The sequence below is a fragment of the Calidris pugnax genome, unplaced genomic scaffold, assembly GCF_001431845.1.
Source record: "Calidris pugnax isolate Ruff unplaced genomic scaffold, ASM143184v1 scaffold164, whole genome shotgun sequence".
Lineage (NCBI taxonomy): Eukaryota > Metazoa > Chordata > Aves > Charadriiformes > Scolopacidae > Calidris > Calidris pugnax.
In genome coordinates, this window is record NW_015090895.1 from 9998 (window position 1) to 35141 (window position 25144).

Sequence of the window (25144 nt, forward strand, 5' to 3'; positions counted from 1 at the left end):
TGCTTCAAGTGAAACAGAGCAGCGTAAGATTTTACAAAATATGCAGGTGAAGTTTCAGCATTTTGCCCCTAAACATCTGAACTGAGTGTGAGCCCTCAACTTCCCCAAATCTCTCCTTTAGATATCTGATGACTTGCCTCATAGTTCAACCCAGAATGTAATTACTACAAAAATATCAAAATACAAGTATAAGGAGTTTTACGTGTTGCTTTAACTTCTATCAATTATTTCAAACTTGGTTTAGGCAAGCAGGTATTATTTTTTAACATAGAAAATTTAGGGTGATTTTGGTCCCTTTGTAAGTGCATTCTTTTGAACTCCCTGAGTACTGTACATTCCTTTTCTACAGTGATTTCTGACTGGAAGATGCTGAATAAAGTGGGTTTGCATTACTGCATATAAAGTAAAATCTATTGCTTCAAGTGAAACAGAGCAGCGTAAGATTTTACAAAATATGCAGGTGAAGTTTCAGCATTTTGCCCCTAAACATCTGAACTGAGTGTGAGCCCTCAACTTCCCCAAATCTCTCCTTTAAATTCTAGAAGTGGAAGATTTCACATCAGTAAATATAATCAGAAGGTAGTTATAGTTATTATTTATGTCCTGGCAGATAATTCTTACCAATATACCGTCAGCAATATCTGCAAGTTAACACGATGGAGTTACTCAAAGCCCTCCTGGACCACACATCTCAATTCAGGCACTCCGAGGTCAGTAGCTATAGTTGTGGGGTTTTTTTTGTAAAAGAAACATAAATGATATTAACCATCCAACCACCTAACTCCACAGTTTCAAAACACAGTAGTTCATACCAGTTGATAATTAAATTAATAATAAAAAAGACTGTAACACTACGAGTACAAACAAAATCCTCGTATTGAAGTACGAGTACAAGCAAAGTACTGAGAATAAACTGTAGTTTATCCAGTTCCAAAAATAACTGTAAGTCAAAGCAGCGCTAAACATTTGCTTATTGACATTTTCCATTTTCATAAAGAAGAAAACTGGGTAGCACAATGAAACATAAAAGAAACTCAGGTAAGATGTGTTGACTTTTAAAAAAATAATTTATAAAATAACAAATTATCAACAGTTCATCATGTAGCATCGATATAAAGAGTTTAAAGTTACTGAATCAATCAGTATATACTAAAGATAAGATACTTTGATACCAAATGAGGCCTCCAGTTACTTAAGAACTTTGAATTATTTAGCTCATTAAAGGATAGCATTATACCTTAAATTCAACAGATATGGCTGAACCTGTGTACTAGTTAAAATATTGTAACTGCACACACAAAAATGTATTTATATATAGTTTTTACAGTGTATGCATGTGTGTGTACATATTTTTTACTCACCAACAAACACAATGCAGACAATAGAAGGCAGCATAGAAATAGTGTTTTGAATATAAAAATGTTTTGTTTTCAATTCAGTAGAAAATGTGTCATTTGCATTTTGGCAGACTGACTGGTACTACTGTACAAAACCAGGAAAAAGGTCATGCAAAGGGTTAAGATAATTCTTCAACATATATAAGGGAAAACAAAAACAACTAGCAGATTTGAGAATACTTTGCAATTAATGGAAAAAGCATCCAAAAGACAACATGAAATACAGAAATGGTTTAGTTTTGTTCTTTAAACCTGGTTATACCCTAGTACAGATGATGGATTTTATTTTGATGCTCAACCAAAAAAAAAAAAAAGAGAATAAAGTCCTGCTTCTTTCCACAAATACTTTGTTAAACTCAAGTGATTTCAGAAGTATAGTGGCATAATGGCCATAAACAAAAAAAAAAAAAAAAAAAAAAAAAAAAAAGAGAAGAAAGTATTATGGACATAAAATGTTACCAAAATAATAACCACACTCAAAAATATATTTCCTTTCCCCTACTTACAATTATGTTTATTAAAAAAAAAAAACAACAAACAAAGCTTTTACAATATCAAACCAACTGTTGGCTTTTCCAATAAACTTGTAAGTACTCTCCCTGTACATCCCGTTTCTCTTAAGCATTTAGCAGTTCTTATTATACATAAGGTAATGTCTCTGAAGGAATTCAACAGGTGTGTATTCTTTGAAAAATTAGGTATAGCTTTTTGTATTTCATTGAGTCATTCACTCTGTTTTAGCTGCAACGTCTAACATGCTCCAGAACATATTCGGGGAAGTGCAAGCTGCAGACTTGTAAGCCATCCAGCTTGCACGGCATCCTTGGATATTCATCTTCTTTCCATTTGTTTTCCTCTGGATCAAAGGTGAGAATCGAATCACTGTAATGACCATTGTAACAAAGGCCTCCAAGAACCATTATCTGTTTGTCCAGAACAGCTACACCATGACCACTCCTACCGATTGGCATAGAAGCCAATATAGTCCATTGATCAGTATCTGGGTCATAAACCTCTGTAGAAGGACAACCTTGAGATTCAAAGGAGGCCCTTAGGATCACACAGACACCACCAAAGACATAAAGCTTACCATTATAAGAAATCATTTTGTGAAAGCATCTTGCATAATTCATTTTGCATTTGTTCTCCCAACAGTTAGTGACCACTTGAGTTCTCCTTGTTCGCTGCTCTACTGTCCCTTCTTTACTGGGATCAAACACGCACACTTGCTTAGAAGTTGAAGATGATGTAATTCCACCAGTGATATACAACTTGTTACCAAGGACAGTCCCTTCATGTCCATATTTATTGACTGGATAGGGATCCACAAATTCCCACTTATCTTCAGTAATATCATACCGTTCAGTTGAGTAAAATGTTTCATCCCTGGTTCTCCCAGCCACTGCATAAACATACCTCCCAATAACTCCAACAGCAAACTCAGAACGTGGAACAGACATGTCTGCCATTCGTAACCAAGTGTTCTGTCTTGGGTCATATCTGAACACTTTGGATGAAGCATGAAACTCACCATCTGGCCCCAGTTCTTCCCCACCTAATAGGAACACAAAGTTATTCACAATGGCAAGGCAGTCTGGTCGTAAAGGTACTTGAGGACCCTCTAGTTCCCACCAGACCCTTGGTTTGTGCAAGAGAAGAATTTTACTGTTTACCATACTGTGTCCTATCATTCCTCTAAATACTGCAGTCTGGGGTTTGGCAGAACGAATTTTGTTCGATTTCATTTCCATCAAAGGCTGTTGGTGAACGCTATGAAAGTAATTCATGGCTTGGTCAACCTCATGTCGCAGCTGCCGGGAGTATCGATAAAACTCTGATGTTTTTACCTATGAATACATTTAAAAGATATTAAAATTCTGACCAAGAGAAACAATCCAGAAAACCTAAATGACTATGTGTCATTAGGAGATTATTTTACTTAGCTTCATTCAGGCAATCTTGAGAGCAATTGCATTTGTGCATGGAGGGTTAAACTAATGTACTGTTATCCAAAATCCAGAAGGCAATTTAGTGATTAACAACAGTAACTAACATTTTTCAGCAGAATATTCATATGCAGAATGTAAGCCAGAATTAGGCACAATTGAAATCCCCAAGTCTAAAAATCATATTCCTTCTCCCCCTCAAAAAACCCTCTGTTCATCCTCTACTTAATCCATGAAGTGCCTATATTAAAAATGCGCTGTTTTCCTGGTTTTGAAAAACACTGTCTGCACCCATTCTGTGTTTACCAAGGTCTACCCTACTCTAATTTATGCTGAATTCTCACAACCAAGCCCAAGCTGGTATCCCCAAATGCTAGGCTCTGCTCACCGGGCTATTTAATAGGGGTGGGGTGGGAAGGGCAGGTACCCTAATCCCTTCCTTCAAAACTTGCGACTACACAAACGATTCATCTTGATGGTTACCTTATGGTTTCCCCTCTGTGAGTCTCCATATGTTAACAAACATCTTTAACACAAGAGAAGAATATCTCAACCTATAATCCTTTGGTTGTGCATTCATTTGGTTAATTGCAGAGGTGAGTTTGAACTTCCATGTCCCAGGTGAGAGTTACAATCTTTGAATAACCACATAGTAGTGAAGCGCTCCTTCTCAGCACTGTCTCAATTTGAAAAGAGATATCCCTGCTCATTTTTACTGGAGTTGGGGATGGGGTGGAGGGTGATTGTAAAAATTTACCTTTCCAAGACCCTTCCTACTCTCTAAGGCAATTTAAGTCCCTGAGACGATTCCAAAACACATCCCTGTCTCGAACATTTAAATTCATCTAGCTCTGGGCATCATCCCTCAGGTCATCACGTGATTCTCTTCAAAGAGGCTTCACTTTTCCTGTACAGTCTGGTCTAACACATCATTCTGAATTACACTTCAAAAACAAGTAAAAACCTGTGAGATGCTACCAAATCCACAGATCCTCTATCAGATTTGATCCTAAGGCCCAATTTCTTTCACATAAAATTGGATTGCTTTCAAACACTCCAAATGCCTTCAGTTCCCACCAGCTCTGAAAAAGAGTCAGGCCAATGAAATTTTGAAGTGACCACAACATAACACCAGAAGCTACTATTTTTCAGTATCTGTGCCCCCACCTCCTCCTATATACACTTACCTAAGGGAAGGTGGTGTGAGTTTTCATGTGTATGAAAAACAATCTGGAAATTAATGTTCTTTATACCTTGTGAATAAAGTAGTTGTTTTTCCCATAAACTTGTACTATTCAAATTTTGTTAGCTTTCTGTTAATAATTTCTCTTCCTTATATAGTAATTAAGACATTCTGCAGTCAGATAAACATTTAAAAAATATTTTCAACCGTTATTACTGGACATGATTTGCACAGACTGTTTACACACCAGATTTGAAAAAAAAACCCTGAATACTAACCTATCATTGTAAAGCACTGTAGTGTTTTTAGAGTTTGTAGAGTTACAGTGATGTGACGTTTTTAATTAGACCTTTTCTTTCCCCCACTTTATTTTGACAAGTTCAACTTATCTTTGCTTGGAAAAAGAGGATGGTCACACGCAGATTGCATATTTTATTCCAAGGCAATATCCAACTTCTTTCTACTGTTTTTACCGGGGCCAATAATAGAGCCAAAAGGTTTACTTAGGTATAGAGCTTATAAAACACCCACCGTAAACCCAACTCTTTCCAGGGATTAATAGATCTATTTTCTTATGGCAAGTAAAGAATACACCATACAAACACAGGAGATTTGCTCATATGGCATTTGTTAAAATAAACCATATTCCTTGCCTGACTGTAAAGGCTAAACATAAATTCCAGAAACCATGCTGGGGGGTTGGGGAGAACCACAGCACAAAAAAATGGCAAAATATAGAAAGCCTTAAGGTTACAAAAACATGAAACAGGAAGTTCAAATAACCAAGAATCACGGGTGGGTTACTTTACGCTTAGAAGTAACTTTCAAAATCTAAAACAGCACAACTATTTCACACACTCCCACACTGGAGCTATTATTTTTGGAATTAAACAAGAAGACAAACAATTTTTGTTCCACCTATATGCATTTCAAGTTTTCTTGGATGATTATGGAAGACAAGAGGATCAACATGCTTACAATGTGAAGCACACCAGCAAAGCCTGGCAGAGATGGAAAACATTTTTTCTTTCCCCCTCAACATTTACAGCTCTGTCTTTAGATCTGGAAATTGAAATGCCAGCCAGAAAGTGGAATTAAAATAAGCCTCATATATTCTCATCACTCTACTCCTTCACATAGCCTAAATCTCACCCCATGAGAGCATGCAAAAGGAAACAAGGAATATCTCTAATTCCAGAGACAGAATCTCAAGACCAGGGAATTAATTTATTAGTATTTTACTACTACTGATCTTGACAGAAGCACTAACATCAAAGCAAAGCCTCAATCTCTTACCTCAAACCAGAAAGACATCAAGAAGCAAATGCAACTACCACTTATAAACAACTCTTTCAGAGTGAAGTTCGTGGGAAGCTATCTACAAGCACAATCTTGAAGAGATGAAAATAAAAATATATAAGCACTAGGATTTTTTTTACAATATTCAGAAAAAATAACCCACAACAAAACAGAGTGTTACACTATGTAAATTCTGGTAAGAAGAGGTAATAGAAGGTTTCCTAGACTTTGCTGTTGAGGAAAACATCAGTGTTTCTAGCCTTCCACCTTTCACCAGCATAACCTCTTCCATATAGGAGCAGTACTTCTCCTGAGGCTCAAATGACAGTCTAATATGAGTGTTAGGATATGCCTACCTGGAAGTACAGACTGCTCATGCTTGCTTGATGCAAATGAAGACAAAGCAAATGTAGGTCAGTTTTCCCACTTTCACATTCACACTGCCTGCGTGAAATCTATTTCCAAGTCCTATTCAAGCCATAGTAGGGAAACTCTCTGAACATCTAAACTTCTGAATAATTTTACAATACTTCTAATTATTTGTGTGTATAATAAAATAGAGAAGCATTAAAATTCAGGTGCTTAGGTATTAAAATACAACTTTAAGTTGTGTGTATATTTTAGTTTTAGTAGATTGAAGAACACGGCCTTCAGCATGCCTGTTGTGGAAATTGCTGTCTGATACCTGAAATATGCTGGAGGAAAGTTCAAAAGTAGGCTTCTGCCATTACCCATAAGTAGCAACAAGCTGTTGATCAACAAATAAGAAAGAGCTTACTAACAGACCGATTTTCCTGTTAAGGTCAAATGGAGAAGCTCTATAAGGAACACACACCTAATTACCAACATACTCCGAATGCTCACAAGTTTCTGCAAAGCACCCAAACCAGATGGAAATGTGCACTAACCATGATGAACCTTGAAGTAAAACAAATGCGGATTCTTTAGAGTACATCATCAACTCCAAACTGATTTTAAAAAAAAAAAGTTTCACAGCATTTTCAAAATTTAAAGAAAGACTATCCTGTTATCTTGCTGAAGGGTCTCAAAGAAAAGTTTAAATTGGAATTCTTTACCAATCCCCGTCTCATTGTAAAAATTAATCCAAGTGCTAAAGCTTTGCTCATGTGAATTTTTACATTATTTCCAATTCTTTCTCTTCGGTTTCCTAGACAAAATCTTACAGAGGTTCTGCTGGAACACAGTGCTAATATAAGAGCCCCTCGAAGAACCCTTATGAAAACTATCTCACTGCACCATCTACCAGTTACAGTGGTTAACAGTTGGACTACACAAACAGGGAACAGTATAAACAATATCAAATGTGTCATTCAAGAAAAAAAAAAAAAAGAAGAAAATAATTAAAAACATCCACCTTCTCTACTCACCCCTTAGGTAGTCAATACCAAAAACATCAGAACTTTGCCAAAATCACCACCATCCCTCCTGCCAGAGTAAACTGGAGCTTGAATGCATTTTCTTTTCTTCATTTCGAATCAGTTAAATACTCAGTGAAAACCATGGGCTTTCCAAAGTAATGCAGCTATTAAGAATTGCCTATTTTTGTGCTCTATTGCAATGCATGTTTTTTGTAGCTGCAGTAGCTATGCAAGTTTCAGAAATTTCTATCTATATTCTATGGAAAAGTAAAGCCAAAATGTAAGCCATTAGTTTTCAATTTGAAAAGTGATCCCCATAAAAGACCAGATGTATCCTATCTTATGTTCATCATTTGTTCATCTAAAGCCTGTAAACAAACATTATCAAAGTGTTAACACACTTACTCCAAACCAAAATTCAGTCAAATATAAAAAGTCGCAGCTATGTCTCTAAAACAGCAGCAACCAAAATTACTTTGCAACCAAACAGTAGTATACATAGCACTGCAGAAGCTGTTGTATTTAACTTTCCCTTTTTCAAGCTTGGATCATTACTTAGTTACATCCCACGGCCAGTACGAACACTGGTCAGTACCAGCATAGGGCTTTGAAGGGCTATTCTGCAAGCGCTACCAATCACTTACTGTTTTTCAGCCTAACCACAGAAAGACAAGAGGACACAGCCTCTGTGCAGCAAGGACAATGCCCATCAAATTGGTAAAATTCCTTTTTATAAACTGGCAAGAGAAATTATCACGATCAAGCTGGAATCTCTCATATCTAATCTCTCAAATTGAACTGGAGCCAAGAATCTATATGCCAGGACTGAGATGCTCAGCACATCATAAATATGCCAGTAAATCTATCCTAGTCTGCAATAACCTTTAGACATAAAAATATCAAGAGCAGCACCTATTTAAGGTTAAGAGGGGCCCACTAACCTCATCCACTAGACACTTCTTATAAGCTTCAGCATACGAAGTTGTAGAAGTAGATACATACGAATTACTAAACATGGAGGTAAATGAGAAAAAAAGAGAGAAATTCAACACATTTATAAAGATAAAGTCACAATGACATAAAATTACAATGACACCTTCTCAAAAGTTACTATTTTCTAGGCACAGGAAAGCACATACTCAAAGATAATGTGCTATTCATCCTACTCTAAAGCATAAGCTGATTCACCTACTGATTAGTAAGCTTCTGCTTTAAGCTGGGAATTTATAAATCAGCGTGGACTAGTCATAGCAAACCCTACAGACTGGACATCAAAATAAAAACCTTTTGATTTTAAGGACACAGGTTTTGAAACAACATTTCAATCTGAGTAGTACACAGAAAGTAAACGGAGCTTAAACAGTGTATGAAGGGAAATCATGACATGGTTGCATCCAATAACACAGATATGAACTCAATGATCTAGGAGAAATACCCTCTAGCTTTTAACTCCAATTTTCCTCAATACTTATAGAGCCAGGGATATTTCAAATAAAGAAAAGCATAACATGGATAATGGAACTTGTGCTTCTGCCTGTACACTTTTCCTTTACTTTCTAACTGTTCCCCAAAACCTTACTTCATTTATCTTTCCATTCTCCCTGACACATCTACATCTATTTTAAGGGCTGAGGAACAAAAGGAGTATCTACTCGTACTTCAGAAGCAGTTCTTCCAGGACAGCTTTGAGTAAGCAAACAGGCTAAACCTTCACTCCAAATGCACATCAGCCTCAAGGTATAAATCTAGAGTCACTCATCAATTCCTTTTGAAAAGGACAAGCCATCCCACTCAAAATGTAAATCTCTTCCAAAAAAAATGATGTAAGAAATAGAATGGCTTAAGAGGCCAAGAAGTATCCTTACTGTGACTTGCAACGTTAAGTTATATAAGTTATTTATATACTACAATGACAGGCATCTTAGAAATGCATATTAGCAAGATTACATAAGGGTACGTATGACAAGCCAGCCAGTGCACAGCGAATACAGAGCTCGCTGAACCGGGAGAATCAACCTCAGATTGGTGCATTCACACAGCGTTCCGTATATGCTGGCTTCAGAAAAAGGGTGAATTTTGGTTTTGGATCTCCAAAAAAAGCATTTTTTCCAATATTTCCCTTCTTCTACACGCAGAAGAGAGTTGTCCTCAGGTTACTTCTAGAACAGTTAACAGACTCTTTTATTTAAAAAAAAAAAAAAAAAAACAGCGTGGTCTATATTTTGATGTTAGCTCCAACTGGAGTTATCCTTTGTCACTTGTCATGCTGGATTACACAACGCTCTCCTCTCCAGCCAGGGCAAACCACAAATACATTCCTGGCTGCAGCAACGAACGACACACTTATTTAGCTGTGCTCCCTCTGCTGAATTGTCCCGTTCCAAAATCTGCACTGGCTTCTCTCTGCTCCCAAATACAATTAATGGAAAGTATTCACAGATAAAGCTTTTACATGTGGGTATATAAAATGGGATGCTGAAAATTACTTCTCTCCTTAAGTTGTACCTAACTGGCCATTTGGTAGCTGTTAAGATAAAACATGAGAAGCACTGTGTGCAGTGGATTTATACCACTGATAACAAAACCAGCTCCAGAAGTTATACCTAAGTATAATGCTGAAGAGCGACATACACTTTTCTCTTACAGAAATTTAACTGAAAACACCTTGATGCTTGAACTTCTATCCCAAAACCTCAAAGAGCTGAAGCAGGGTCTTCCAGATGAATCTTACCCTATTAAATTGACCTTAAGAATACTCTGCGAATCCTGTTACTTTTTCTACTGAAGGGCTTAAATGACTTAACAATAAGACAAAAGCGTTATTAAAAACAAGACACTCCACAGTATTTTTGCAGAGTTCAGCTCTTACTAGCTGGAAATGTTTTAACCCAATATAAACATTACATTATTGTTCTAAAATATGTCTAGGTATTTATTTTATGTCTATAGGCTAATATAGGATCATAAGTATATTTTATGTATTATACGCCCTCTACTCAATTCACACGCACACAAAAATTCCAAAATATAAAAACTCACTAGTCTCTGAAGTAATTAACAGCTTTTATAATTTAAAATACAAATAAGTGTAAGCATTACTGCTTAAACGATGCAGTAGCCCTTAAAACCACCAAGAACAAAACAACTTTACCTGTATATTCACTAGATACTGAAGTAAAAATACACAGAAAATTAATCTGTAAGAAGCCCAACAAAAACACAGGGTCTTAAATTCCAGTAATTCACTGACAGGTGAAAAATACACAAGTTAAAGTTGTATCTTATCACACAAAATTAACATTGTTAAAGCAAAACAGCACAGTTTAAGTAGTTCCTAACCTAAATACCCTACTGTTACTAGCCTGAGAGAGTGCTGCTTACAAAGTTTTGTAATTCTCTACTGTTGACAAATACTCAGAGGTTTCCAGGAACTACAAAACAACATTTTTTGTCTATTCTTCAACAGAACAGTAGAAAAAGCACGTTCTCTTTTAACCTCTTAATACATACAATGATCAGTTGAATTTTAGATCACCTGTTACAAAGATTCCTCTGATATTTAAAGTTAATCATTACATTTCACATTGTCAATAACTTTTGATAGTATTATGTGTCTTGTGTAGAACCAAATGTATGCGTAATGTTGCAGGATCAGGGCTTACTTCCAACTGCTGTGTAACAGCACAAGAACTAAAGATACAACAACAAAAACACCCTGCAGATTTAACAGCAGATGCTAGTTTTCACTTGTAAATAAAAATATCTGTACTTAAGAGAGGTAAAATCTACAGTCACTATGTTTTGATTATATCAATAACAATTATGATGACATAGGCCCTACATGCTGTATGCACCTCTAAGATCTCTGGAAAGCAAGAAGCAACTTGTGGAAAACAGTAAGAACGACTGAAATAAAACTTGATACAAGTGACCTTGTTTTAAAACGTCCTTTCCATATGAAGTCGCTTAGAAACATGTATTGTAAACCTACCTGTTCTCCGGTCACCATAGATTCTATTGTCTAATAATCAGATGACAATACTTTTAGATGTTTGGTTTTTTATGGATTTATTAGAAAAATAAATGCTACCTTTTTGTTCCTCCTAATAGGTTTGGGAATCTTACCTATTTAATGACATGCTGCCCTAGCTAAATGATGAATCCTGTCTATTGGTTTTCAAATGCACCAACCTTCTCAAAAACACTGGATGGTGTCATCAAACAAAACCTGATGTTCTGAATGATGGTGTCCGTATGCCTCCAGCGTCTTCTATCATGGCGTAGCCAGGCCTGAACAGCTTCATACAGCTCTATCTCTGGAAACCTGCTCAGATGATCATTATCCAAGTAAGACATGAGCTTCTCAAAGCTCAGATACGAAAGGAAGTCAGGTCTGGACATGAGTGGCACAAAATTCTCTAGTAGAAAGGAGTCCAATTTTTCCCTGACTCCTTCGATGTTTACACCAAAATCATCCAGGAGTCTCATGATTTCGGCACAGTTTTCTAAGCAGATTTTAGCTAAAAGAAAAGAGCAGCAAAATTTTACCACCTCTATAAGCTGGACATACATGGCAGCCTGAAGGATTTCATGAACAGTGTTCATACTGAGTTCAATAGTTCCATAGTACATGAACTGGAGGACATGACTGAAGCCTGTAGCTGTCAGACCTTTCAAATGGATTTTGTCCTGATCTCGTTCTCGCATATCAGCTGTGAACATAATCCTGAAGTAATCACTCTGGGTGGCAAGCAGTGCTTTATGGGCCTGAAATTGGTGGTCTTCAATGACAAGTGTGACATCAAGAAGCAATCCCTCCTCATACAGTGCTCTGAATCCAGCAGAGACACTGGTGTCATGGATGGAGGAGCTAAACCCTTCCACGTCCCCTGCCATGAATCACCTGGGGGGAAGAAAACATAAATAAATAAAAATAAAAATAATTTGTTATTTCTAATAACATATCACAAGCCTTTCCTAAACAGATAAATCCTGAGGTTGCTTTTGTTAAAACATAAAAGTCTGCACCATCCTTTTTGTTTTCTCTTCAGCTGAAAAATCAACGTAAAACACAAACGTTAAATATTTCCCCCCCCAAAATATTCTCATTTTAAAGAAAGGGTAATGAACAAGAGTAACTATGCAATACTGTCAAAGTGATTCCTCACTCCAAGCTACTTACTGGTCAGATAATGAATATGCAAAGTTGAAAAGGTTGCCATGGTTTTCTTACTATCCCACTTCAATCTTTCTGAAGATTTTATCTCAGGGGAGCAATAAACACCCACTTTTGAATATCAAAGATTTCAGAAAGGAAGCCAAACTTCCTTAACTTCAGAAACAAGGTCCAGTAGATTTGTACAAGGTATAACCTAAAAAAAATTTAGTCTCTTTAAAAATATATGTCACTTTACTCAAAAGTTATTTCTAGGAAACGGAACATTTTCAGAGATGCTATTTAAGTTTGTGTGTCTCACTTCTGTAGCAACGTAATCCATTTTTTCCTCCCCTTGTTTCTTACTATAGGAATTAATTAGGTGATGAGATTATAAAAGGCAATATACTAAGGCAAGAAGAAGCACTGACAAGATTAGGTCACAATAAATATATTCTCTATACTGGGTTTAGTGAAGCTTAATTGCTTATTAAGCATTTGAACATTTGCAGATGCATAGTGTTACTTACATGCAGGCTATAGTCAAACTGTGAATAAGCCAAAAATAAATTAAAGCCTAGCAGGATCCTACCCTGCTAAGGTTAAGGAAGATAAATACTAAACAAAAATCTCTATCAAAAACTATTCAAAAATCCAGGAATTTGTCACAATCTGGCTCAACTGCCTTGGGTTCAGGTAGGGTGAAGTTGCATGAGTCAGCTTGAATCAATCTAACAATTTATAACTAATCAAAGGGAAACGGTGCACTCCATTCTCCCTCCCTGTCATTCTGGGGTCTGAGCTCCTGCTCCCTACTATAAGCCATTTCTGAGGCTCACTGGACTGCTCTAGAAAACCAATGCAACTCCTGACAGAAAACTAAACCAAGGAGGGGAACGGGACACATACAATGACACAAACACCAACACCCCAGCACACATAAAACCTCAGAACCAGAGAGCTTTCTGCTTGTTAGTGAGCTGGCTTCTTACTTGACACAGCAAGGGTATGGCACAAGAACCCACCTGATGCAGAGGGCAGGACATCCCACACGAGAAGGAACAGGGAAGAAGAGTCACATCTTCCCATTTTGGCATTAATCAGCTACCAGAGTTGGTTCACCCAATTTTGTTTCATTTTATCCCACCTTAAATTACACTGCAGCATTCACTCAGTTATTTGTGCCTTTAACCCTGAACTTCCTATAACAATTAAAGTTAATAATGTTCTGGTAACCTACATGAAAAGCTAAATAACACCAACATCAACACATTTTTAAAAACTGCAAATTGTGCTAATTGTCAAGGTTATAGGAATTTTACAGCAGTATATGGACTCGGGAGTGACTCTTAGATTGGCCCCAGTTTCACAGCTTCCAAGAGCAGTTATGATGCTACTCCCACTTCCTTAAGCACCGCATCCTGACTGCTGCCATTTTAACTGGATCTGTATTTTATTTGACTCCATCAACAGATAATCATCTCCTCTCCTTAATTCATCAGCACACATCCTGGAAAACAGAACTGGAGATACTCTTTGTCTATGCAAAACTAAAATGGTGAGTGGGTGTTTGTAGCCACACCTCATGACATTAGCACTGCTCCCACACTGCTGAATCCGGCTCTGTGCACAATAGAGTTAATGCTGGGAGTGTTCCTGAAAATTAAGGTTTTATGACAAAATTCAAATTCTTGAAAGTAAGAGCAACAGCAAGAGAACAAAGCTGACAGTTCAATCACTTTATCGCCAGCATCCATGATAGCACGTTCCCCTCAATGTCACTAGAGAGAAAATGCAAACTGCTCTGAAGCTTCATATTTTGAGTCCCTTAATTCTGAACACAGCACATGCCTACCAGAAAGAAAAATTACCATTACATATTTTTCTTAGCTGTTGCTAAATCTTGCATAAAAACAGACAATGAAAGAATTACTGTACTAACTCTTAGCACCAAAAAAAAAAAAAAAACAAACTGAAGAAGCAGCATAAAGCCTCACTCTTCAGGATTTTGCTTTCTGATATCAAATACAAGGTAAACACTAATATTAGCTTTTTTCTTTCTCTAGAGCACTTGTAACACCTCCCTCCCCCAGCCCCAGTTTGCTGCTGCTTAATAACAGTTGAGGTCATACTTCAGTCTTTCCAGTTTAAGAGATTTAATGGTCACTTGCCTTTAAATGGGCCACCCATTTTCATAAAGTATACAGCAACTTGAAACCACTATGTCTCAATTCTGTTTGAAATAGGCAAAGAGGTCCAAAGGTTACCAGGATTCTCAGACAGTACAACTCCATAAGCTGCATTTCTTTAGGAGATCAACTAAAACACATGGCTCAGTTTCAACTCCAAGATCAACGGAAAAGACTGGACAGGACAGTTGCAACTTAAAAATGCAAGACATAAACAGAGTAACGTAACAATATATTTGGAAGAAAAAAAAACCAACAAAAAAAGAGTCAGAAATGAAGTAACATTCCCCAGGTGACTGAAGCAACATACATTAATCTGAAAATAACAGGATCTGCCATCACACAGGCTCATGCAGGCAACAATCTCAGGGAAGGGATTTCTTCAGGACAGTACATACGCTACTGCGTACGTGAACAACATAGAGGAACCATACCAGTGAGCTCCAAACACATAATAGGGTCTTTCCCCTTAACTTGAGAAAGATAATTACATTATAGGCACTCTGCAATTAAAAGGAGAGAAAAAAACCTTTTACATAGGATGTCTTTAGAAGGCCCCTTTCAAAGGAGCAAAAAGAGTTGGCAAGTGAAGAGAAGCAGAGACAAATGGTAGAGGGTGAACGCACCAAATCCAGAGAAGCACCTCCAGTGTTCTTTTTCAGGATCAAAAAAAAAAAAAAATAATACACAAAAACAAGAAACCTGTATCAGAGAGAGTGCTGGGCAACTGGCTTTAGGTGGTCCTGCTGAGCAAGGGGCGTGGGCCAGGTGACCTTCAGAGGTCCCTTCCAACCTCAACCAGTTTGTCATTCTGGCATCATCTTGCTTTTCAATAGAGACTGCACTGATTTTTATTTTTTTATGGCCATCCTTTTAATTCTGGTTAAAGAAGACATATATACCATATTCTGGTGGTATAAGACACACAACAAATCAGATATAAGCTACTACCCTTTGAATTTTAATTCTGTCAAAAAAATCAAGTGTTAGGAACCACCAAAATACATTATAAAATCCCAAGAATTTAGGGAACAACTTTAAGGGTTCTAATTTTCACATCTCCCTAAAACTGGCTATTCCATAAAAATATATTTAAACCAGAAGTCAGCTGCAAAAACTCTATAATGGTAACAAAGTGGTCAACACTCTGAAAATATTATTTCTGAATATTTAAAAAATGTGGAGGTTTAAATCACTTGATCTTTCCTTTCACATCCTTGCTTATATTATTTTTAGTAAATCTACAGTTTTCAATCTCACAATATTCTTTCTCTCAAACATCAGACAGCATTTAATGGTTTAAGTAGAGACAAAACCAGTAAGACTTCTTCGTAACAGCAACTAAAGAAGCTTCAGAAGTGAAGTGAAAAGCAAAAGACTATTTGTCTTCCTGCATTAAAGAAAAGGAGTAAATATCCTTTTGTGGCATAAAGCCATACAAAGCATCAACAGACACATTTTTCTTTACAACACAAAAATGTATTGGCCAGTGCAAATACACAGGGGATTAAAATAGCACAGAGACTTGGAAACTAGATAGTTAAATGCATATTATGATCAACTGGTAAAAATCTTCATTTCTATAGCTAGTATCCTTAGCCAAAAGCAAATAGCAATGTGGTAGTTCAAATATTAAAAAAGCAATACAAAATACTCTCAAATTAAGTCATTTTTCTAAAGCATAGCTATGCCATTCCTCCCACACACAGACTTGCAATCTTAGATGTAATTCTATGCACTATTCGAATGCTGCAGCTTATTTCCCAGAGGACAATAACATAATGATTTTTTTTTCACGTTTTCAATAAAAATGCAAAATTTAGAGTTAGATTTTCTTCATCCATGCAAATCACAATAGCACACTCAATCCTAAGGCAGACATGTAGCCTGCAGTGATCTATAAGAAAACTGGAACAAAAAATTCCAATGTATAAACAATAAGGGGGAAAAATAGAAAAAAAAAAAATCTAAGTTGACGTTCTTCATTGTTCTGCGCATACTAGAGCTGATCAGTATAATGCAGCACAGGAAGTAAGATTCTCTGCTGAAAAACCAAAAGAGAAATACGCTTAACCTTATTAGCTTTCCCTGACATTTCTTCCTCTTTTAGCACATAATGCATTACAGAGTCTACTCTGCCATGACTGTAAAAGCACTTACTTGGAACACTGATTTCTCATCTTTATTCCGCAGCTGTAATATAAGTCTGAAAACCCTGTTCCAGACTGCTTTTTCTTGCTAAACAAGGAGGACCTTCTTTCCTCAGGGTGTCTGAGGCTCTTAGTCACAAACAGAAGAAATGGAGTCTAAATGCACAGGCTATTTAGAAGAAAGTTATGGAATACCCAGGTTTGGCTCATGTCCTGCTTCATTTAAAAATCTATCCAAAAGCAGTACTTACTGAAAAAGTGCCCTTTAAATAAGTGTGTTTATGTAATATGTAAGCTTATATGCACTTTCTAGGAATAGAAACGTATTGTTCTAGGAAAGTAATTGACAATACCAGCTCTAGCACACCAGCTGAAGGGCAGATTTCTGCTTTCCTTTACTGCTGGTCCTTAATAACTCATTTGAGATCCTGAGACAGAACTATCAAGTTCCTTTGTTTACAGATTTTGAAGAACTTGTTCGTTCTACCTACCTCATAGAAATTCTGAGAAAGCACCTACGTGAACACAGCTGAATAACAAATCTCCACATAATAGAACACTCTGTCTAAGAGTTACAAGAAAAGATTTCACCAGACATACAGAACCATACTTTGGCTACACAAAGAACTAAAATAGAGCTTAAAATCCAATAATCTGTTCCATCTATCCCATTCCTTTTATCCATCAAACGCGTGCATTTAAATGCAAATTTTAAAGCCATTACATATGCTTTATTTAGTGAGATGCGTAGCAAAGACTGCTTTGAGCAGAACTCTTTGACCTGAATTTTGCTAAAACAAACACCTTCCTGCACAAATAGGACATTTCTCCATAGTCGAATGTTATACACACGTATGAAAATACAGTATGCACAGGCATTTGCACAAACAAGAAAAACATTCTCAACTGCACATACTCGTCACTAAAAACCAGGCCTTTAAATGCAGTGTGCTGCAATAGATGAGAATGCAATGAGTGTATCAACATACACTTACACAGTGTAAAGAACTTATCCCCCAAATTCAAACTTTGTTTACACAGTTTGACACTAAAACCATTAAACCTTGTCTGAATCACCAGTTCTTATCATAATTCCCTGCTAACAGCAACAGAAGAAATTATGTAAAAGTGAGATAGATCAATAATTGGTGGGTATTGAAACATTCCATCGCTACAATTGCAAATGTAGGAAACAAAGAAACACAGCAAGGTCATATGTGTTCTATCTAAAATCCTTTATAATTAGTATGCTAAGATGGGAAAACAACTTATCTTAAAGACATTGGTAGGTATACATGAAAGACTTCACCCCAATCCTTGCTGAGAATTCCAAAACCACTGGATTACTTTAGAAACAAGAAGTTAGGAGTTTACCGGTCGCTGCCAGTCACAGGAACCAGACTGCCAGAACTCTAGAAATTAAAACTTGGATACTCCTGAAAACTGTCCACAGTGCATGAAGAATTTCTTTGGGGCACGCATCTGACCCTGGCAGATCCTCTTACAATCTCTGTCCACGTTGCTATCTCTGAGCAACCTGCATCAGGTCATAACAACAGCAGCACTTTCATAACACATCAGTTGTCTCCGAGGTCATTATGGTTATTCTAGAAGCATTATCAGGACTAGTTAGAACCAAAAATACGAAAACTCAGTATAGACTGTGTCTCAGCTCAGTACAGTTATATGTCACTCTAAGTACAGCGAGTACTGCCAAGTAGTCTTTACAGATAAGAGTACTAGGAGAGAGCCTTTAGTTCCATTTTCTTTTTGAGAAACGTCTAACTCAGGTGGATGCTCTCACATGCATGTATTTATAATGGATAGGGTTCTCAACTCATATTACTCTCTGTTTCTAAAAGCTGGCATTATAATCAAATTCAGTCTTTCTGCAGAAAATAACCCAAATGTTACAAGCACGCACAGACACAAAAGATCAGAACCATTTTGTTTCAAAATACTGTCAAAGAGTATAGTTTTCACCTATGTTGAATTTAGATGAATACTAATTGATTACATCAGAAACTTCCCACTGTACAACACTAACCACCAGAGGATAAAATATGTTCCCCAAGTCAGCCCTTAAATAAGCTTTAGGATGACTTCTAAAGGATTCTGATAAAAGTACATGCCCGACAAACATTTTCAGACTACCAGACATTCATCAGCTGAAGTTACTTGACCAGTTTAACTTCACCTAACTGAATTTAAACTCAGCTTCCGCCTCATGAATTAACATTAACGAGATACGCATTAGTTTCTCATCGTACTTTATGTGGATGATGTAACTGCACTCCAGACACTAAGATATTTTAAACCATTTGGTTAAAAGATCATTGCATTACTAGACCTGTAGAAAAAACCATGCTCTTGAACGTAGAGCAAGCTCAGCTCAATGCTCTTCCAGTTCTATTTACTGCTACCAGAACAGGTGCCCAGTATAAAAAAATTTTGTCTTAACTAGAAAAACTTGTATCACTAATACTTAAGAGTTAAATGATGGCAGTGTTGAAAACTAGATTTGCCACTGCTCTCAAAGCAGAGAGAACTGCTCTACCCTTTACTTGTTTACATCAAAGTGCTTACTCTTAGCACACAAACATTTAGCATAATAAAAGCGTAATGAGATACAACTAGTACTTAAACTATATTAGTAAAAATAATTTTAAACTAAATTAAGATAGCTGAACTACCCCTTACTTTTTATTATCTGTATATTTTTTGCTTACTTAGTTAATATTTTTAACATCTGAGAAAATGAGATTGAAATTTTGCCTTTTGTTCAAGAAATACAGCTTTTGATCTCACTGCCAAATGTCAGCCACGTTTTTCAGGAAGACAGAAATCTCAAACACATCAAATCCCTAAAAAAATTCCCTCAAATTGGCAGCGAGATAAATGAAAAAGACCCAGCCTCTCCAGCGTGAGCTCAACAGTTATCTGTTCTGCTCTGCTTGCTGAAAAGCAAATCAACGCGTGTGTAAATCCAGACCAGCCACAGGGTATAATTAAGGAAAGTGAAAGGAGATGAGTGACAGTGGGGAAGTTTATAGTCCATGTGGTAGAAATTAAACAGGTCGGCTAGGTGTGGGGAGGAAGAGGGCAGAGAGGCTGTTGGCACACGGTGGTACGCCGAGGGGACCCGGGTGTGAACCGGGGCAACGGTGGTGAGAGAGCTGGGCTATTATCTGAGGGACTGGGACACACAACAAAGAAGTCAAGAGGAAGCCAGACTTGGGTAGTTCTGCCCTTTTATCCAGTAACAGCTTTATAGCTTCCCCTATTCTTCTTCTGGAGGAGGAAATAAAAAAAATATTTAAAACCTTTAACTTTTTAAGCGACGTTTAAGTATTAACCGAATAGGCCAGGGCTCCAGTAGGGCTCCCGTTCTGTCCACACATCCCGTTTTGCTCCCCCAGCGTCGCCCACCGCCCCGGAGTCACTTTAGGGGCAGGCGCGGAGGTGACCTACTTCAGCTCCCCGCCGCCCGCTCAGCGCCGGGCTCCCTTCCCTTCCCTCCCCGGAGCCCGAGCCCCGCACGCCGCAGCGGCCGCCCTTCGCAGCCCTCCCGCCATCCCCCGCCCCGCTCTAACGGCGCCCGCGCGGCCCCGCCGCCCCCCTGCGGCCTGCCCTGCCGCCGCCGCCCCTCCCCGCTTCGGCCGGCCGAGACCGGGGGAGGAGGGTCGCTGAAGGCCAGGAAAAGGGCCCGGGCCGCCCTCGGCGGGAACACCCGGGAGACCCCGGCGGCGGCTTCACCTACCTCTCGGCAGCGGCGGCGCTGAAGACGCGGCTCCTCCCGCTGGACCGGCAAAGAGGGGGGCCTCTGTGTAACATAAAGCCGGGGGCGGCGGCGGAGGGAGGCGCCGGGGGGCTGAAGAGAGGGGCAATGGCTGAGGCAAAGCCGGGAGGAGGAGGAGGCGGAGGAAGAGGAAGGGGGGATCCTGGGCTCCCTCCTCCCCGCGGTCCGCGCTCAGGAGGAGGTGGGGAGCCGCCCCCCCGCTGTGCCGTGCCTGTGCCGCGCCGCCCGGGCACCGGCGCTCCTCGGCCCTGCCTGGCCTGGCCTCTTCCCCGGGGTCCCTGCCGCTCCCGCCCGCCCCCCGCCGCTCACACTTGTTTACCTTCTGCGCTGCCTAGCGCGGCCGCAGGCGCCATCTTCCCCCGCCACCGGCACCCCGCGCGGCCGTCACTTCCGCCGCCACCTGCGAGTCCAGCGGCGGGAAGGGGGGGGCTGAGGGGGGAGCGGCTGCCCGGGACGGCAAAGCCACCGCCGCGCCCCCGCCTCCGGGCAGCCCAGCCCCGCTCCGCTCGTCAGCCCGCGCCCGGCGGCCTGCCCCGTCCCACCGGCACCTCCCTGTGTCAGACGGCCGGTACCAGGCCGGCCCCGGTCCCGCCAGCCCGCACTGGCAGCCGCGGGGAAGAGGAGCCCCTTACCGGAGCCTAGCGGAGGCTGCACATGGCCGGGCCTCGGGGACGCGGCATCAAGAAGAAGCACCGTCTGCATCTGGCTGCGCTTCGGGTGGCTCCAGGGTGTGCTGTTCCCCCGCCACCCCGCAGCCTCCGGGCCGGCTCCCGCTGCAAACCACGGCCCCCTGCCTCAGCGCTCCCGCGGCAGCCCCGGGGGGCGCTGAGCCGCAGCCCACCCCCGCTCCGAGCGGGCTGAACTCCTCCCGGGGCTCCTGCCCGGCCAGCGTGGGAACCAGGTCACCAGAGCCCCGGTGGGTCAGGGCCACGGCCACTGGTGCTGGGCATGGCCACAACCTGCAGGCTGCTCGGGGGGGAGGCGGAGGGCAGCCCAGCGTGGGACAAACAGGGATTTGCCTTAGAGAAGGCAAGGAGCTGATGTCTGTGCTATCCTGCCTTCACCTGGCAAATTCCGATTTCATTTTAAGTGGTGAGCTAAACCATGCAGACCTCTGGTTTGCCACTGCCACCCCCAAACCGTTTGCCACCTGCGACGCACCTCCCTGTCACCTCTGTCACTCACCGCTTTAAATAGCGGGCCACGCGCTGCCATCCTCTCCCTGTTTATTGCCATTCCCATCCCCTCCGTTGCCTATTTTCAGTCTCTCATTACCACCCCCACCCCATTCTTCATTTATACAACGGGAGCCGTTACCTCCTCTATAGCTGCCACCCCCGACCTGAACGTCCTTCCCACCTGTCACAGCTTCACACAATGAACCCGCGATTCCACGCGCCCGCTCCCCACAAAAGACTTCCCACTGCCATTCCCACTCCCTTCGGCAGCCCCCCTACCGCTCCCTTACCGCCTGCTCATTCCACGCTGCCATCGACCTGCTGCCCCTCCCTCCTTCATCCCGACCCCCCAACTCAAACTCCACACTATTCCACCGCACCCGCTTACTCTCCCCAGTCACCATGAGAACCTGTCACTCGTGAGCTTACAGCGAAGCGACCGACCTTTCCGTACCGACTCCGCCAAGGCAGCCCCCGTCCCTGCCACCTAAGTCCCAAAGGAAAGACATTCCCTCCCTTACTCTTTGGCCACATCTTCTGCTGCGCTAAGCACGTGCTCACTCGCATCTCGTGCTTCGGCAAAGAAAAACCTGGAGTGGAAAGTAAGGAAAGTAAGAAGTGATACAACCAAAACTTCATGCATCCTTCTGCCCTCTTTGGACTTTCGACCTTCCGTAGGTCAGCGAGCCTGTAGAAAAGCTAAGCAGGACTTTTCCTACACAGAAGTGATACAACCAAAACTTCATGCATCCTTCTGCCCTCTTTGGACTTTCGACCTTCCGTAGGTCAGCGAGCCTGTAGAAAAGCTAAGCAGGACTGTTTTGATTTACCTGACTGTCATTTTGCTGTTCGCAGTTTGTGGCAAGCTGAGGCGTAAGATGATCTTCAGGTCTCTCCTACAAGCTGCCACAGAAGACGACCTCAAACCTATCCAACAACAACAACAAAAAGCCTGGTGGTTTTGACATACTTCTCAACATTTACAAGCAAAAAAACCCCAAACTCCACCCCCTTCTCCTTCACATTGAACAACTTGCCTCTACTGAAAAATCAAAATATGCTAATAACACCTCAATTGTAATATCCTAAGTAAAAATGTGAGACTCTTAAATTTGGGCCCTCAGTAATGACCGGTGGTGTCAACATTGCCGTAGTTAATATTAATTTACACAGAGATTTGGGCTGATGCCTCTGATTTAGGCACCTGTACACAATCAGCTACTAAGTAGTTCCCACAGGCTTAAATGAGATTATTGCAATAAATAAAATTCTGGACATACATTTTTGCGCTATATGCTATTTACCATTTAATTTGAGTAATTTTAAACATTATATAATTTCAACATATATGCATAATATACTTGACAACTCCTAGAAATGTTTTAACCTACTTTGACATTCACAGTCTTTAGACTTTTCTCATTTTTCCTCATGCCACAAATATTCCCAAATACAGTCAATCAAAGTAACAAGACTATCACAGAATATGTAAAATGTATAATCTCATTGTTAAAATAGCAGCAACAGTTGTTTGGTGTTTTTTTTTTTCTTTTCTCAGATTCCTGACAGAGTTCTTGGCAAGGATTAAATCCTTTCTAAAGGCTGCTGCAAATGTAACAAAAACTGTTTCCATAATTTTACAGTGCACTGCATTATTGCATAATTTAAATGTCTAAGTAACTACAGAGCCTAGTATTTTCAGTTCATTTTCATAAAAGAGTGATTATACATGCCTGGACGTCAAGGCAACTACAACCAAGTATTGCATCATGTTCCCACCATACTTTGTGTATCTCAGTCAGAAGCCTCGATTATTTTTCCCAGAAGTGAGATATTTTATATAGAATTGAAAACACCATGTGGCTTGATGAAAAATTAGATATGAAAATTTATTTTCCAGACCAATGTGCAAAAGTATTGGGTTGCAAGACAAAAACATTTTGTCGTTGCCAACAGCATTATACATAAAGTTTCTTACCACATGTTAAATTCTTCAAAACAAGAATGCTGGCAATGTAGCTGCTCTAGGTATATCCAGCAGAACTCACTACTAACTCTTGTATCAGGAAAGAATGGAAACAGTTGTATTTGCAAAAGTGGGAGGTTACAAGCTTTGTTAAACCAGGCATACCAGTTTCACACAGATTTCCATCATCGCTTTTCAATCACATGGGTGTCTGCTCCAAACCTGTTTTTGTGACCCGAGCAGTCAGCCAGGCAAAAATCTGAGAACCATTACATTTTCCAGTAAGCAAAGCCACTGTCAATGAACGTGCACGTATTTGATGTAATTGGTTGCTTACACTGAAACCTGTTTCTCTGATCATCAAAGAAATCCTATTAGTAACAACAACCTCTTATGCCTTTAAGAAGTTTCCATGAAGGAGAAGTCAATTAAATTTCCCACGGGGGACAGCTGTGAATTTGGCCTTTAGTCTCTGTTGAATCTCTAACTGGCTCTCATCACTGGATCAGGGATTTTACTAGATTTTTAAAGCATTTATGTCATACCCAACTCTGAACACAGCACACATTTGGTGGGGTTTTTAGCTGTTCGGTACAAAAGATTCAAGCTGTTCCTATCTTGGGCCAGGGTCTTATACCCATATGGTCTCCCTAACACTAAGCACTCCGTCTACTAAAGACAGTAACAAGGAAAAGGTTGAAACTCAAAATCTTATCGGGCTCACGGCCAGCAGAGATTACTAACATATGCAGAGTGACATTTTACTGTTCAAGCGGCTAAGCTGATCAGACATCAAATTAGATACGCTCATTCCCGGCACACACAAGTGTATCTTCTCTTCCATTTTACCCCCATCTTCCTTTCTCCATCACACCCGCCCCACTGCCCCAAATAAACCTAACACTGCCATGCTGTGAGACACGCATCAACAAATGCTGATGCACAAACCGCAAATGTAGGATTTTTTTTTTTTTTTTGGTGTGTGTGTACCTTTCAGCCAAACTAGGTCCCCATCCTGACCGCCCTACCGAAGCGATGACGGTATTTCAGGCACGTAGGCACCCAGCGCTAGCAGAGGGTAACCGCGGCCCTGACGCGGAGACAAAAGCCGACCCCCCCTCCCCACAGGAAGGCTCAGAAGCGCCGATCCCCCCAGACGCTTGTTCCGGCAGGGCTGCGTGTCACACCACCCGCACGGACTCCCTAGCGCTGCCTTTCAACCCCTCTCCCGTTTCCCTCCCGTTTCCCGCCCGCCCCGGGGCCTCCCCTCAGCAGCCCCGCGTCCCCCCCCCTCAGCCCACGACCGTTACCCGGCGGCAGGCGGCACGCGCGCCCCTCCCCCGGCGCCCCGCGCCTGCGCGAGCCGCACGCGGCGCAGCCCTTGCGGCAGGGCCGGGTTGCATCACCCGGAGCGAGGGCGACGCTGTGGGGTGGAGGGGTCCTTCTCGGGGCTGCCCCGCGGCGCGCCTGAGTCGCTGCCTACCCGCGGCGAGGCCGGCGGCG

General features: G+C 40.6%; 1 protein-coding gene across 12 annotated transcripts; it reads right to left on the minus strand.

Annotated features, from left to right (window-relative positions):
• Positions 1-1884: 1884 nt before the first annotated feature.
• KLHL15 (kelch like family member 15) lies at positions 1885-25141 on the minus strand. Of its 12 annotated transcripts, none has more exons than XM_014948341.1 (4): positions 25125-25141; positions 22506-22602; positions 11396-12107; positions 2085-3244 (listed from the first exon to the last, which is right to left on the minus strand). In XM_014948341.1, the coding sequence occupies exons 3-4, from the start codon at positions 12098-12100 to the stop codon at positions 2135-2137; spliced, it is 1815 nt and encodes a 604-aa protein (XP_014803827.1). In that variant the 5' UTR covers positions 12101-12107; positions 22506-22602; positions 25125-25141; the 3' UTR covers positions 2085-2134. The 12 variants fall into 12 exon arrangements, with proteins under 12 accessions (XP_014803822.1, XP_014803827.1, XP_014803823.1 ...); XM_014948337.1 differs by lacking the exon at positions 25125-25141 and adding an exon at positions 24952-24994; XM_014948344.1 differs by lacking the exon at positions 25125-25141 and adding an exon at positions 24632-24828.
• Positions 25142-25144: the final 3 nt, after the last annotated feature.